We start from the raw sequence: 17,040 nt of genomic DNA, 5'->3' as shown, positions 1-17,040 counted from the left end.
GTTTGCGGGTTGCCTTATTACTGATATACTGATATTACCAGAATTTCTGCTGACAAGGAACATTCTCTGGCTGCAGTTTTTTATTTAACGAATGCTTTCGACACTACAAATTATGAGATTAATTTTTTAAACTTAACGCACTAAGTGTACGTGGCCGAGCACTTGCTCCTCTTCGCAACTTTCAGCTAGTTGAATTTGCTAACCGTTTTTCAGACCAAAGAATCTTATAGCAAAGTGCTCTGCAGGGCTCACTTTTGGACCGCCTTTTTTCTCGTTATATACCGCGTGTTTCACCTAAGACCACATAATTTTTAAAATACGCTTTTTGAGTTAGAAAAGCGCTTTTCTCGACATAGCATTGTCAGCGGTGTAGTGCATCAGAATATAGCTAAGGCGTGCTTACTAGCAGGCTAGTAAACTAATAATAAATAGCTAACTTTGTAACTATTACTGTTAGGCTCCTTATTTATTGAGAGGCGTGCAGCCAAAAATAATTAATATCCATATCTGTTTTTAGAATTTCGAAGACGCGGTTGTCCCGGGGACTGTGGCCCAACAAATTTTGCCTAAATCGCCCCAAAATACATGCGCTTTCGAGAGGACTGAGGGCAAAGCAACATCTTCTGTGCACGTAACTCACTGAAATGGCCAAACTGTTCTGGGCCAGAGCGCCAACACCAACCTCGTTTTCGAAATTCTAAAAGCTAATATGGATATTACTTATGGCGGATTACACGCCTTTTTGTAATCAAGGAGCCTAACAGCAGTAGTTAAAAAGTTAACTATTCAATATTAGTTCACCAGACTGCTACTTAGAACTTCTTAGTTCTATTTCATATGTACTCCACCCCTGACAATGATCTGCCGGTAACATTTCTCTCCCAACTCGAAATGCGTATTTAAAAAATTGATGTAAACTCTTAGGTGAAACACCCTGTATATTATGATTTGCCTCAGTGCCATACCAACTCTAACTTTAGCCTCAAGGCAGATGAAAATGTAATATTTTCATTTATTCATTTCCGATACCTCAAGGTCCTTCGGGTGGGAGATATGCAAAGGGGGGGGGGGGGGGGCTAAAGGTTAAAGCAATGGTTCGGTGTACTTCTAAAAATGATCCGGGATTGTGTGAAGTGTGATACTTGTGACTGTTACAGTCCCGCACTCTTTAGATTACTGAAAATGACATTTCTTTTGTAAGGTATCATTTAATTACTTGTTTAAAAAGTATAATTTGGTTCCGTGATAATCTGTTAGAAATCACTGTTTTCAAAGCAAATACCATGATGCTGCACTTTTGGAGCAGAGAACCTGCGTCTAAGTGTGATCTTTCTTTAGGTACTCATATCATTTACCCATGCAATTCGGTCACCGTTCTTGGTGCTGGCCTGTACAGGCATATAAAGTTTGATCTCTTGGATTAATTTGCTACAACGAAGTATATTGTGCCATCCTACTACTAATCCAGCTCGCCATATTTTTCGCCAGAAAATATCTGCCATTGTAGTACCCGTTTATAAAGAGTGCCCTTCCACATGGTTTATCATCTTTAGGTAACATGTACTTCAGACGTATATACGGTCTTCAATACCTTCACAATCAAGCCGTTCGCCTCATTACATTCAGTAAGCCTAGAGCTTCCGTTCCACTTTTCTATTATAAACTTGGCGCTCTACCATTATCATAACATAACCACAAGGTAGCTTTGCTTAAATTTCGCACTCGTAGCAATGACATTGTTCTGAATGGTTTTTATTCCACGCGATTATCTAATCCAAGTAACATCAAATTTTTGTAGAAAAGCAATTTGCTTCTACCAAAATCAACATTGATTCTAGAAAACGGAGTGTTTATTTCTATGCCTTTTTTATAGAATTCATTGCCCGCATTCTTCAAATTGTCTCACTACCAATCGTTCCTTTAGCACTTTGTGAAGATTGGCTTGTTGTCCACTCTGAGTTTCAAGAAATTAGGTTCTAGTGTTTTTCCTTGTTTTTTTCTTGCTCCAATTTTTGTTCTAGTGCGTTTCTTCATTTACTGCGTTCATACTGATGAATATTTTGTCTTTTCTGTTCTTTAATTTTCTCATTAGATTCTTGGTGATTAAGTTTGCTTTGTAACTGTAGAGCATCGCTCTACGTTTACACTTTAATTTATATAATTAGTGCCGTTTTGTGTATTAATGTGTGTTATTTTTAGCGCCCTAACTGTATTTTTACTGGGCTGCCTAACATATGAAGGAGGTCCCCCTTGCAGTCTAATTTTGGAACCTTATTTTATACTGTTTACTCCCAATGCAACATGCATTGATGTGCAAATAAACCACAAAGATCCCGTCAAACTATCTGTAAAAATTTCTTAAGTTTTATTCTGTTCCGCAAGTTCCCGTAGCAGTACTATATCTTGCATAGGCTAAGTGCGTTAAATGTAACCGGTGCATTTTCCAGTGGGGTCAGAAAGATATGAAAGCCAGCATCACTGTAGCTCTCAATGAGCTGTTCTCGGAACCTCTCGGCGCAGCCGAAATAGTGGCAAATGCACGTTTTTGTGCTTCAGTGGACTATGCGATGCTGCGTAGACCCTCATTTTTTTTCTCTTTGGCTTTCCCACACTTTATGAGCATCAGATGTCCTGATCTCGCACGACACCTACACACCAAAGCTTTTTCTTACAATTTTCATACTTATTTGGGTTCTGCGGCGCACCAAACCTAAAAGGTCTCGCTGCAGTATCGGTCCCTGTGGGGAACGCTATGGAGCGGCATTTAGAAGCCCGACCGAACAAGGGGCCTTATCGGGAAGGCTCCGACTGCTGTAACCATCGTGCATTCTCTCCCATTCTCGTGCATTCTCCCCATGTCGACAAGTCGAGGCGGCGGCCGCTTTATTGCAGGCTCTTTTGCACTGTTTTGTTTGATAGCTGTCACTTACGAGCCCCACGTTAAAGGGCAACCACAGGTCTCCGCGCAAGTTCCCTGAAGTTTTGGGCTTCCGTTGAAATCGGTCTCTCGTAGATTGCAGATAAGCTGCGCGTTTCCTTCGTAGTAGCAGGGAAACGGTAGGGAGGTGCTCCCTTGTCAGCTGGGACCGCGAAAAGCCTTGAGGCGACTCGTTCACTCGTTATTTCTCGCTTTGTTGCAGTGTTGGGTTCCACCAGGGGACCACTGAAGTGTCTGCCATCGAAAAGTTTCCAGGCGTACTTTCTGCCTCTCAACGAACGTTACTGTTCCCAGAAAACATTCCCAATGTGTGCCGGCATTCGGCTATGCGGCTTGTTGCAGCCGCTGGAAACGGGCTTTAGTTCTGGTCCCAACAATTCCAGCTACGATGACGACAGAGATGCACTTGACGATTGCGTTGCGCGACGCTAAATTTGTAGCAATTTCTCGAGATGGTAAATTGTGCAAATATTTTTGTTTTTTTTTAGATTCTCGCGAAGTGTCTTGCTTCTTGTACATCGTCAACTTGCTCACAAAGGAGTGTGACGGCTTGAGCGTCTATGATGCATATGGGCATGAGTGGGACTTCTGGGAGACCGGCAGTTAAGTAACAAGAAACGTCACACCATTGAAATTTTTATTTACATTACGTTTTCTTTTCAAATCAGGAATACCGCAGAAGGTACCCCTTTCTAACGTCCTTTGTCTCTCGGGCAAGAAAAAAGTGAGAAAACTTTCTACAGGGCCTTTGCCTGGGGCGTTCGACGCACGAGTTCTTTAGAGGAAGAATAAAGGCGATAAGAAAGGCATGATATGAGAACCTGAGGTTGAAAATCCGAAAGAAAACTACTTGCCAAGAAACGAATTTCAGCGGCGGATAACTGCACTGAATATAAGTAAGCTTTACATTTCGTTTGTTTCCTTTTTGTAAGCAGTGCACTCATTGCTCCTTCCTTAATTTCAATAAACGATTTTTGGAACACTCCAGCACCCGTTATTTTTCTAACGATCTTAAAAGTGCCGGAAACAACCCGGTTTTTTGTTTATTTGCGCAAGTTCGTCGTCTTTCGTATTACAGTTTGAGTTAAACTAATACGCATTTTACTTGAAAACCGAGGGAAAACAACGCAGGCATGCCCACTAGTCAAAACTACCATCAGTCGGCAAAAATACGAACTGAGATCCACTCTTCTGTTTTTGATGAGCGCTTAAAGCCAGCATGTGCTGTGACGTTGAATATGTTGATGGTAGTGTGAGCTGCGTGTTACGAAATGAATGATAGTTCAATCAGCGAAAAACGTCAAATAGTTTCCACTACAGAAGAAGCGGATGCTGATATGCGACTTTTGGCGACCTGTGTTCACACGACTGCTCATATACCTAATATTATATCTGGCCCATGCTAGTTGTGTGAGTGTTAACTTGCTGCGATTTCCGAACGTGTTTGAGAAAACAGCGCTGAAAGTGAAGCTTCGTGCAGTGGCATTGTGCCGATTTAGGTTTGGCATACTGTTTACTTTTCTGGGAACCCACGTCATTAGACTTGAGAATAGTGCTTGTTGCTTCTAATTTTTTTTTTTGCCACGGCGTTTTCAACATGCCGAGAATCCTGCGTTAATCTGTAGCAGGTAAAGGAGGCACATGACATACAAAATAGCGCAACAAAAAGAGGCAAGAAAGAACACACAAGAACGCTAACTTCCAACAGTTTATTTTGAACCGCGAGGCGTGCGTTCAATATGCACAAAGGAACCATACATTCCACAGGCGCAAGAGACGAACACTTTAGTGGCTTCTTAGATGGTCTAATTCTCAGCGAGATAGCCCAACAGATGGTTTAGCGATGCCCGTGTCCCTTAAGCTATCAACGACTTCTGCCTCAGTTTTATAAGGATTTCGACGATACTGTGAACGCTGCTTCGGAAGTCATTCGGGAATAATGCTAGGCGGGAAGTCAAGCTTGACAATATCTACCATATTCTCGCTGCAGTAACAACTGTTATTCGCAGGATAGACAGGAAGAGCGCAAAACGGAGGCCAGAAAAGTTTCCGTGAGCTTTTGAAGAGGCCATAGGAAATTAGCGTGTGAAATGACACGCAGATAAGTACCTTGCCTTAGCGTGTTGTGTTGTCTGGAGGCTTTCTGGAAGTAGCGACTAAAAACAGGCCATGTTCTAGTTTTCTACAGGTCTCCAGTAGCCCCTCCTCTACCTCCTCTCTTTACAAGTGTTTGGCTTACCTCTGACCTACTGCGGGACCAACTGGTGAGCCAAACCGAAAACATCATCCGTTCTTGACCGATGTACCTCCAAAAACGTCGCTCTCTCTATCTCTCTCGCAATTTCTGTCCTAACATTTGTCATCTCGTAACGAGTTCTTCACTCTTAAGGATAAATTAAAAACAATGTATTGAAATTTTTCAAGCAAGCCTCTTTATTCATATGCACCCCTCAATATTGGGTGCCCGACGACATTGCTTTCGCCTGGCTTCTTTTATTCTGGCGCTTTATGAATAATTTAGCACTGACATAATTGACCGGGTTTCCAATCAGGTCAGATTTTAGGCTGACGATTGTTGCATTTACCTTGACGTCACTTGAGTAAGCGACACCTTAGAATGGAAGTGACCTCGACTCTGTCCTGACATGGTGCAAAACACAGAACTTCACATCAAATTTTTCAAAATGTAATGTTCTGCAAATTACATATAAAAAGCAATCATTGCCTACCCAGTACACTTTAGGCGACAGAAACTTATCATTTGTTAAGAATTACAAGTACTTAGGTGTTATCTTCGCAAACAACCTTTCTTGGAACGACCACGTAAACCATATTGCTGCCAAAGCTAGCCGTGTCTTAAACTTTCTAAAACGCAATTTCAAGCAGGCACCTGCTGATTTGAAGGAGACACTCTACTTGTCAAACGTGCGTTTCATCTTAGAAAATGGTTGGACGACTTAAGGGACCCGGAAACAAAAATATTTATCAGCAAACTTGAATGAATTCAAAAACGAGCACTAAGGTTTGTGCCCGCACACCGAATGATTTCACCGAAAGCTCCTCTCAGATGTGCAAAAATTTGTGCTGGCCTCTATTGCAAGACAGACGCAAATACCTTAGACTTAATCTATTTTACAATATTTTTATAGGCGCAACAGGTTTGTCTAAAGATTCATATATGAAAGCTCATTGCTATATATCCTCCAGTTTAGATCATTCTTTAAAGGTTCAAGAATACCAGTGCCATATAAATGTCTTTAAAAAGATCATTTTTTCCAAAAATGTGCATGATTTTAATAAATTGCCAGAAGTAGTTGTCTCAGCCCCGCAATCTTCTTTTGAAAATGCTCTGTCGCGCCTTGTATTGAATTAATTTCTTGTGTGTGTGTGTGTGTGTGTGTGTGTGTGTGTGTGTGTGTGTGTGTGTGTGTGTGTGTGTGTGTGTGTGTGTGTGTGTGTGTGTGTGTGTGTGTGTGTGTGTGTGTGTGTGTGTGTGTGTGTGTGTGTGTGTGTGTGTGTGTGTGTGTGTGTGTGTGTGTGTGTGTGTGTGTGTGTGTGTGTGTGTGTGTGTGTGTGTGTGTGTGTGTGTGTGTGTGTGTGTGTGTGTGTGTGTGTGTGTGTGTGTGTGTGTGTGTGTGTGTGTGTGTGTGTGTGTGTGTGTGTGTGTGTGTGTGTGTGTGTGTGTGTGTGTGTGTGTGTGTGTGTGTGTGTGTGTGTGTGTGTGTGTGTGTGTGTGTGTGTGTGTGTGTGTGTGTGTGTGTGTGTGTGTGTGTGTGTGTGTGTGTGTGTGTGTGTGTGTGTGTGTGTGTGTGTGTGTGTGTGTGTGTGTGTGTGTGTGTGTGTGTGTGTGTGTGTGTGTGTGTGTGTGTGTGTGTGTGTGTGTGTGTGTGTGTGTGTGTGTGTGTGTGTGTGTGTGTGTGTGTGTGTGTGTGTGTGTGTGTGTGTGTGTGTGTGTGTGTGTGTGTGTGTGTGTGTGTGTGTGTGTGTGTGTGTGTGTGTGTGTGTGTGTGTGTGTGTGTGTGTGTGTGTGTGTGTGTGTGTGTGTGTGTGCTGTGTTGATGTGTGTTTTCCATTGTTTTGTATACGCTTGTTCATATTACAGTATGCAGTATTATAGAACATGGTACCAGCGCAAGAGACAAGGACGAAGGAAGAAGACAACACGAACACGAGACTGGCATTCTTGATGTCTTCTTCCTTCGTCCTTGTCTCTTGCGCTGGTACCATGTTCATATAAATGCAAACAACCAACTAGCCCAGCTGTCTACCCATAGCTACAATATGCATTTTACGTCTTTCTTGCTTTCATGGTTCTTTTGTTATCAGCTTGCTCAGTATTGGAATGCGTTGTACTTTTATTGTTTGTTTGTTTTTACACAGTGTCATCTGCATGATGATGTATGCTTTGCATCTGTATCCCCCCTACAATATTTCAATCAACGGGTGGTGTAGGCATCTGAATAAATGAATAAATAAAATCATCTCAAGTCCTTACTTTTACGCGTTTTGTTGCAGGCGTGATACCGGTGTTCAAGCGTCAGTCGCTCTGAATGAACACTTCTTAGTTGCTCAACGTTTTCCATCCCTTCTAGGAGGAGAGGAAAAAGCATTACTTTCATCCTGTCAAGTACTTCAAATTTTTTGGCGCTGTTTGACGCATTTGTGCAGGAGGTGATCCGCGTTACGTGGCAGGAGTATCGCTCTGATCGCCAGTGTCTTGCATGTGTAATTCCGCTGATTCAGGCGAAAGTTTTTAATCCATTATATGGGAACTTAGGCCAAAGCGTTTTGCAACACTGAATAATCTATCTATACGCCTTCTCTTATTTTCCACTATTATCATGGATGCTAAGTGCAACAATCAAAAACATTTTGACAAATACTTAATAATTAGAAAGAAAAGATGGCAATTACCTTCGCATTTCTTATCCAACTGGTCGCGAAACCTGCGTACAAGACTAATTGTGGGCACTACAGAAGAAAAAAAAACCTCAAAACCATGTTTCCAGCACCCTTTAGTTATTGTAGCCGAGTGTTTGTCGCAGAATGATACGAATAAAGATTTTTTGCGCTATTTTCAAAAATGAACCTCATTTTTTTGGATTTATTCATTGGTCTTCCGAGTAGTACCACCACAAACACTGGGAGGAATATTGTTTATCTGTTTATCTAGTTGGCGGCTTGCAGTGGCGGTTTGTTTGCTTGCGTTTATTGCTGCGTTGTGCTTTGAACTATGCGTGCCACTCACCAGCAAACTGCGGAATGTTTTTAGTAAATTATACGAATTTTTGATAGTCTTCAGGAAGGCTGAAAATCGAGTAAAAATAAATAACACCACTTTTTTTTAGATGGTGATGCAACGGCTCCGTTTCTTCTTGCATCATTACCCGAAATAAGGTTTTCCCTTTTTCACAAGCTATTTTTCCGCTATTTGTTCTGAGGATTGCATCCGCCTTCTTTTTCATCTCTTCTACGCCGACTTACTTCGCGACAGTCGCTTATTAGTAGTTTACATTTCAATTCTATTCATTTTTGAGAAAGATTCTGGAGGGTTTATAGGCGAAAAGTTCTACCTGACAAAGCCCACAATAACACCAACGCTAGCATTGTTTTTTTACCAGCCAGTATCACGACAAGGACAGTGGAGAGAATACACGAATACAAACAAGCGCTCAACATAACTTTATTTCGAAGAATTGCCAAACCACCGTATATGTACCCGCAGAAACAAAACACCCGACAGGGTTAAAAAGATATAAAAAATGTAAAAACGTTCCAAAAGAAAAGTGTCACAGGCAAAATAAATACATTGAGGAGTAGAATAAATGATATTGCCAAGATTCTATAACGATATGGTGAGCAGCCAAGCCACGAACTATAACAAAAAAGCAACAAAAAAAGCGAAAATTATATACCAGGCCAGTAGCTGACACGGCTAAAAGATTTTAACACAAACTTTAGCATTGTTTTTAGGACAATAGCCGCCGTTCGGGCTCCATCTTACAGGGTTCTGAGTGTGCTGATCTATTTATTTAGCTGTAGTGTTGGACTTATGCCGTAATTTTAGACCTTATCATTGTGCTTCCAAAAACGCTGCTGTTTCTTCCTATTACTGTCCTACAGGAAGTTTCCGTGCAAGTATTCACCTTCTATACCTTTTTTGGTAGTATGCAGTTTAGACGATATTTATGTTCGCGCACAAGTGCTCTTATTTTGCTAAAATATTCTATTGATTCGCTATAGAGTGTTTGAAATTATTTAAAGGAGATTCTTTTCTGAAAAACCTTGAAAGATACGCCTTCGCGGCATGTGTTGATTGATTATACGGCATAGTATAATAGTATAATTTACGTAATAGAGTGTTGCATGAAGGCGAGCCATTAATAAACCTAAGCTTTTTTTTAATTGTTGGTTTTAGGGTAGATTAATATAGTGAGAAATAGAAGTCTTTCTGTGCACAAGGCAAACTGTGCTGATAAAACTTCTGAATCAGCATCGTGCTTCGAGATAAGGCGCGAGAAAATAAGTCTTTGGCAGCCCGTTAAATTGTCTCTCCTGCTTTACATTTTGCAGAAAATGGCGTTGCTGTACGTAGTATCGTCATGGTAATCACGTCAGCATCATATTTTTCCCATATGACATACACTGGGCCTGCGTTTGGCTCATAAGACCTCCATTTTATCTATATGCAACTCAAAAAGCTCTAATAAGCGTTTTTTTTTTCACGTACCGTATCTCTAAGCGCGATGTGGTTTGTAAAATTAAAAGAAAACGCTGCTCGCCTTCGATTTTAGCGGCCTTCAATTTCGCAATAGGACTTTGTGCCCTAAATTAAAAACAAAAACGCAGTATGGTAATATTGACAATTTCATTACAGTCTATCACGGAAATTATGTTTCCATTAACGTAAAAGTCAACTACAGATACAGCCCGGAATTTTCTTTCACGGCTTTTGGAATAAAAATCTGTCTTGAGTAATTTTAAACACGAGGTGTATAAAACGAAAGGCGCTACGGTAAACACAAAAACAAAATGAACGCAATTAAGTCAAATGCTGCCGATCAACACCTTTCGGATGAAGTATACGGCAGCTGCTGTTTGAAGGTTTCGCGAAGGCAGATCGCTGTTGTGAGCTGAGCCCTTGTTTCAGTGATACCTGTCAAGTAAACAATAAAAACCTCTCGGGCATCTGGGCAGCGGTGTGCGACAGCGATCTTCCGTGCCACGCTAATCGCGCTGACCGAGTTCACTCTGTTTTGCTGTGAATGCATGCCAACGCGGCGCGTACAGGCGTCGTGCAAACCTAACATTTCAGCAGCTTTGATGCTTGCTGAGCCTTTTATTCTAGCTTCCACAATGAGGTTCCTTTGCAGAAGAAACTGGTTATATTTGGAGTTGGCCAGGCTCGTAGAAAACGCTCGTATATTGTGCGTGAACACAAAATGTTAAAGAAAAAGTAGCTGAATAATTTAGAGCACAAACCTTTTACTACCGGACTGTTTTTAGATTTCAGTAAGGCCTTCGATTCAATTAGGCGTCATATTTTGTTCCAGAAACTCCTGTTTCATAGCATTCGAGGTGTAGTGCTGCGGGTGATCCGTAACTATTTACCCCGAAGATTCCAGTACACATTCTTAAATGGTTTGCATTCTCAGCATAAAGAAATAACCTACGGCGTTCCAGAGGGCTCCACCTTACGGCTGTTGCTTTTTATTGTCTATAATAATGACATTGCACATATTCTGACCCCAGAGATTATTATTTAAGCTGATGACTGTGGTTTGCTTTTTCTCGGGCCATAATTTGAGCGCTCTTGCATACCGGGCTAACACGTGGTTGAATGATTTATTGTTTTTGCTGAGTGCAAATCAACTACGCCTAAATGCTAGTGAAACCAAATACGTAAATACGTCATTGTTAAGCCGAGAAGTAAACCTGCTGACGCATTACTCATTATTAAATTTAATGACACTCTAATAGACAGGGTATTCTCATTGGAGTTATTGGCTTTCATATGGAGGAGCACTTGAGCCGCACCGCTCAATTAAACAGGGTATACGCGAGTGCATCTCGATCCGTTGGCATGCTGCTCAAAATGAGGCACCTAAACTCTTATCCAGTTTCAACTAAGCTACTGCTTACTAGTCTGGGGCTCTACCATTAAAACTATTATTTAAATATTGGTTACCCCTCCGAGAATAAGGTATGGTACCGAAACAATGGTGTACTTAATCACTAACTTTCTGAACGCCCACCCAGCTTCCCTAGATATCGTGCAACAATTTAGTTCCCCTGGGGCCTTTAAAAAAGCCTAGAAAACTTGCTTGCCGTCTTATTCAATTTCATGGGTATTTTCTGTATTCTTTTATACCCAAAATGTATACATGTTCAAAACTTGCACTTTGTGCTCGTGGTGGTGATTTTAAACTGTTTATTCACATTACCATTTCTACAGCGGATTAATCCTGTTGGTTTTTGCTTTAAACTTTTAATTTACATTACCATTTGTATCGAGGTTTAATCCAACACTTGCAGCTTCCGACCAGTGCTTTGGTCACCGTGCCCCCGCCAGGGATAAAGCATCTTCCTTTATTGTTATCCAAAGAGAATTTTGTCTGAAAGAACTTTACAAATAAAGTAAATAAATCACGTAATCAAAATTTCTAGGCAGTATCTGACGATACGTCTGCGCTTGAGATGCGGGCTTTGAATGTTGAATTCGTCTAATGGAACACCTCAAATGAGATGAATATTGGATAAAACAGTGTAGAGTCATGGCAGTGGCGTGCTCGAACATTCTGCTGCATTCCTGTCACAAAATGCCCCAGGCCCTCAATCAATGTTATGTTAGAGCCTTAACACTTTGCTGCTTTTATAGTTCCTGAAATCTCTCGCACTGCGAAAGCACTGCTTTATTTTTCTGGGCGGAAAACAACTGCGTTGCGCGATTTGCTGGACACCCCCTGGCGGAACTTGCTCTTTTTTAGGCCGCTAGCCTCTTTCACAACTTTGAAAATGCCTCAAAGGCAGCTCCTCTTTCGCCGCACTCAGAAACAATGCTCACAATCACCGGCCTTGTTTTCGATGCAATTACGCGTGTTGAAATAAAATGCGTAAAACGTGTGCCGAATTTCTCTGCAGTTTTTTTCCTTGACCCGCACCTGCAGAGGATATTCGACAGAAACAGGAGGTACTGCGCAGTACACAAAATTGACAGACAGTTAGAATGGTCGGTAATGCGAAATTTCAGCGTAGCTCTTCCCACACCACCTGCAACCGCTGCAAGCTGCGTGTTACGCAAGCCGCCATGCGGAATCTTCCCGTGACGCCTGTCAGGTTAGAGGTCACAGTGTGACCTGTGACCTGTCAGGTGGCGCGTTACGCCGGCAACGCGGACAACGCCAACAGTGAAGACAACGTCGAGGAAACCAGGAGCGGTCGCACAAGAGCTGCGCTCTAAAAATCTCTCGTGCTCCTTTAACGAAAAGGGCGCACAAAAAGGTGTGAAAATGTGGCTTTATTACATCGCCAAATATAATTAAGCATTGGCAAGTTTTCTTTACTGACTGCGTAGCTTCCTACCCACCTTTATAAGTGTCTGCCCAAGCTCGTCGATACGAGCACAGAGCCCTTTGAAGAAATCACCCCGCGTTGCATAGTCTTTAGCGGCGTAACTATCTAAAGACTTTCCGAATATCTTCGCAAGAAACTCAAATGTCTTCTCCTTGGCCTTCTCTGTAGCCTTATCTGTGGCCTCCTTGATTGTCGAGGAAGCTTCCTTTACGGCTTTGGTGGCCACATCTGTGATTTTCTTCCCGGCCTGAACGACAGCGTCCTTTGCCCTTGTCCAGAGGTCCCTGACGAAGTACTCCTTTATCCGCATGAGAAAGATACAGAGAATGCAGAAATACCAAAAGTTAGCAAAGATGATGATTCTAACACATTTCATGCAAATGCTCGAAAGCTAATCGCAATATACGCGAGAAACTTTCCTAGATTCAGTGATATTTTTATTAAGCAGGTTACACGTACTTTAATAAAAATGTCTCTTGTACTGGTCCGCCAATACGTCCCACCTCTACTGTGCCACCAGAGCCGCCCTCTCTGACAAAATGTGTCCTCGTTGCCTTTCCTTTGGTGGCAGCTCTGTTTCATTTAGAGTCCACCAACTGTACATTGTAAGTGTCACATGTTCTACCGATGCCTGCACGCCAGACTTAATTTCAGAGTGGATAATAACTGAAGTATTACTACGTAAATCCTGCTCCTCACTTTCTTTGCCTCAACGTCATCCTTTTCATTTTATGTGATGCCTTACGGCGCTCTCAGTGTACCGTGCGTTTCGAACAAGTTTGACAAAGCTTACCAGCTTCAGTCCACCCGGAACATCAGCGTTCTAGAAAAGCTCGAAGGGCAAGACCAACAAATAGAAAAAATTGAGGCATCGATTAATGTACCTCAGCTAAATATAACACAATGCAGGCCACCTTAGCAGCCCAGAGCATGGAAGTTGCGGCACAAAGAAAGCGTTCAGGGGAGCCGACAGTCTCTCTTGGACAAAAATTAATGAGAGTGCAGCTCTTCCCGATGCGCCAAAGAGGTACATATTCTCACCGCAACAGCCTTGACGTGCAGGGCATCGCACACAGGGACGACGTCAGGGCTACCTCGAAGACCCTTGCAGGCAGGATCGCATTCGCTCCACCTCCTATGCACAATGCCGAGGCTATTTATTGGATGCCGGAAAGGGAGGGCAAGCTGCCGATGCTTGAGCGTCTAATTTGTTTGCCTCAAACTTTTGCACCCTACTGGAGAAGCGGGACGGCGAGGGTTGTTAGAGGGCATCTTACTAGGCGTTCTTTATTTCTAATTCACAGGTTTGACTCTAGCATGTATATTTTTCTTTTTTCGCTTGCAGAAGAAGTTTACTGAATTTCTTTAATATACTTTTTTGCCTGAATTTTTTTACATAATTTGCCTTCTACTAAGGAATTTGAATAATATTTTCAACCTGCCTTTGCACGAGCACTTTCTTTCAATTACGCCACCAAAGTCGGCAATCAGTGAAGTGATAACCCCGATAATTTAAAATTGGCATTTTGATAAATTAGTGATTTGAATCCCCTCTGTATACATCGCTTTTACGTTCTGTCACGTCATCAGTTTTTAGTCTCTGTTTCTGATTATCTATACTCATTATTCACTGTGTCCAACACGCCATGTTTCATCGACAGCACTGAAGGTTCTTTGCGACCCGTTGCCTTAATTCGCCGGTATTTTTGGTAGTCAAGAAAGCAATTGTAAAACGTCAATGTGAATATTTCCAACAACCTGTTGCCACTCACCTCGTCGCCAAGGTCTTCGTCCTCGGACAGCTGTCTTGCCATGTCGCGGAGAATGGACCCGACAAGAATGGCTTCATCGCCTACGCGGTTAGCCGCAGCGCCCACGGTCTCGTCGAACGTTGACTCATGTTCTTCAGGGAGCACTAGGGCCGAGCCTATAAAACACAGCAACGGCGCTCACTAACGCTGCTGCAATTTTCTTTCGTGATAATATAGGTTCGTATGGTCGTCTTGGTACACTGTCCCATCACATTTTAGCTCCTAGCACCAAAGAAGGATATAATTAAAAATAAAATATTTCAAGAATTTCCTTATAGGAAAGCAACAAGGGTTCTCCCGATGAGCACTAACAAATGCCTCATAGATATGAAAAGGGCGTCAAAGCACCTGCGCACAAAAGCATCAACAGTCCCTAATTGTCCTTTACAGAAGCTTCCATTGATACTAAGGGAGAATGTTAATGTGTGACCGATAGTAAAAATACGCTGCAAAAGAAAAACAGCGGGGTTCAAGGTATTTGATTCCATAAGTTTCACAAAATTCTGAATAACGTGACACCAGAAAGCAATAAAATAGAGAGTGAAAAAGTGCCCGCAATCAGAAATTGTGTAATAAGGTACAGATGTCTAGTTTCAACCAGAATACTTTTGTAGTACATGCTGATGCTATGAAATGCGGCAGTACTGGTCGCTCACCCGAAAACTATTGAAATCATAAGCTTTTCATTTCTCCTTGATTTTTGCGTCGTCTCTACAGTGCCTAAGTACGCATTGCTTGTGCGTGCATGGCAGGTGAGTGCAGGAGCATCGGGAAGTGCTCCTCAACTTCAGAAATCACTTGAAAACACTCTTTTTCACACTAAAAAACCTCGTCTTCATTACTCTTTGTCGGTATGAGGCGAATCAAAACTCATAAATTTAAATTCATTATTTCTGCTGCGGGGAAAAGCCATGAAAATATCTGTACCTCAGAAAAACGTGGTGCTGGTATTTAGTATTTACAAACACTCTTTGCTTGAGCTACAGGTACATCAGGGCATGCAAATGATACTCATTTTCTTCAACTAACCCAGACCCCACAAAACCTATATAAATTACTCACATATCTCAATAGCATATTACTAAAGAAAGCACAAATTTCGCTTTAAAATCAGTTCGACACCTCATGATTGCTTTTAAAATAAGTACAGGAACAATCATTATCTTTTTCAGTGCGTAATAATCCACGAAATGGCAAATAAAAATTCTTTGTAATGTTAACTGATTGTCTGGCCAAGGCTTTTCGTATTTGTTGTGATTTTGCAGTGCTGGATTTTTAAAAGCGAAAAATTGTTGCCTCAGTAAGGCTGTTCATTTTAATTTAGAGAAGTCTTGAGCAATTTGCCTTATATTCGACCAAAAAGCTTGAACAAGAGTAAGTTAACATCTGCTATGTAGTTCTTATTGTTGTCATGCTGCTGTTTTGTCATCTGTGCTATACAGAGTTCTACGCGCTTTTTTAGCGGGAGAGGTATTGCTGTTGAGGATGAAGCAATTTGTTTGAATTACAAGCACTAAACTAGATAAATATTATAAATCTGCACAGAAGTTTATAAGTCAGTAATATTTGCAATGTCAAAATTGAAAACATTTTCTTTTTGGAGATTTTTCGGGAAACTTTCTTCTGACATTGAATCTTTGGTTTGGGAAATGGGAATTTTTTTCAGGATTTTTCAGGTTCTTTGGTCCTCTTAAAATCACCAGAACTGCTACGAATGTCAATTTGTGCATCTGCAGTGACTGTCCTGGGGTCAATGTTTTCAACTTACTTGCAGCGAAGCAGACGACGACGAATGCAAGCAACGTCGGCTTCATATTCACTGCTGTAAAAGAACAAAGGGCTTAGTGCAGCTTCCCTTGAAGAATGAAAATTCATGGGTTTTTCTCAGAATACGTCAGGTATGCATTTTTCGAAATCACAAGAGCGTAAATCTGGTCAGTACAACACAACTTTCTCATAAATGCTGTTCAAGTTTATATTAGCACTGAAAGCTTGAAAGTTATAAACGTATAGTCCTAGTCTTCAGCACATTTTTGGCGACACACGTTGAAGTACTGTTCTGAAACGTACGTTCTCGTCCATTAGATGCAGTATATTTACGCTCGCGCTCCTCTTTTTGACTATTTAGTAAATTTGATCGAGAAGACAAGGATTCAACTGAGACCCTATTTTAGTTTAAAGAGCAGGTTGGCAGCGTAATACTCACTGGTCGAAGAGAGCAGTCGAAACTGTTTGGATGCCGCTATTTTGTGCTCCGTTTTTCTTTGTGTTAGTGTCTTTTTATACGGTATTGAGAAGAACCTTTACAAATGTCATTTCCCCCAAACATGGAGATAAAGATAATACTCAGCGCTGTGCAGAACGTGCCACTTCATTCCTTATCATGCTGATAAAAGAAGAGCTCCAGGTGGAAACTCTGTAGATGGAAATATCGTGGCTCGAAAGAGGATACGTGACGTTCCTTATCCGAAGGAAGTGTTTTCAAGTGCTTTCGCTCCTTTGTCATCACGTGCTGAACAAAAACTGCTTCACACACTATTAGGAGCCTAGGTGCGGGCGTACGTAGGATACAGACTACAATAGTAGTACTATCGCTTTCAGAAACCCAGCTATTTTTCCTCACCTCAGGCTGCAGATAATCAATGACACCGACACCGACGGTGAGCTTATGACATCGACCGCCGCTGCGTGGGCGACGCGGTTTCACGCGATGAAATC

The 17,040-nt window shown here is 41.7% G+C and overlaps 1 protein-coding gene across 1 annotated transcript; it reads right to left on the bottom strand.

Moving 5' to 3' along the window:
* Nucleotides 1-12,439: 12,439 nt before the first annotated feature.
* LOC144123188 (uncharacterized) lies at nucleotides 12,440-16,624 on the bottom strand. The gene is made up of 4 exons (XM_077656066.1): nucleotides 16,529-16,624; nucleotides 16,091-16,144; nucleotides 14,284-14,438; nucleotides 12,440-12,809 (listed from the first exon to the last, which is right to left on the bottom strand). The coding sequence occupies exons 2-4, from the start codon at nucleotides 16,134-16,136 to the stop codon at nucleotides 12,498-12,500; spliced, it is 513 nt and encodes a 170-aa protein (XP_077512192.1). The 5' UTR covers nucleotides 16,137-16,144; nucleotides 16,529-16,624; the 3' UTR covers nucleotides 12,440-12,497.
* Between the last annotated feature and the right edge of the window lie 416 nt (nucleotides 16,625-17,040).

The sequence above is a fragment of the Amblyomma americanum genome, chromosome 3, assembly GCF_052857255.1.
Source record: "Amblyomma americanum isolate KBUSLIRL-KWMA chromosome 3, ASM5285725v1, whole genome shotgun sequence".
In the NCBI taxonomy this organism is placed as follows: domain Eukaryota; kingdom Metazoa; phylum Arthropoda; class Arachnida; order Ixodida; family Ixodidae; genus Amblyomma; species Amblyomma americanum.
This window is presented reverse-complemented; position numbering and strand designations above follow the sequence as displayed.

Coding starts and splice junctions, on each gene's coding strand:
- LOC144123188 (XM_077656066.1), bottom strand. CDS start 16,136: ATGAAGCCGACGTTGCTTGCATTCGTCGTCGTCTGCTTCGCTGCAA. Junction 14,439..16,090: donor CGTCGTCTGCTTCGCTGCAA/GTAAGTTGAAAA, acceptor TGTGTTTTATAG/GCTCGGCCCTAGTGCTCCCT. Junction 12,810..14,283: donor ACGAAGACCTTGGCGACGAG/GTGAGTGGCAAC, acceptor ATGCGGATAAAG/GAGTACTTCGTCAGGGACCT.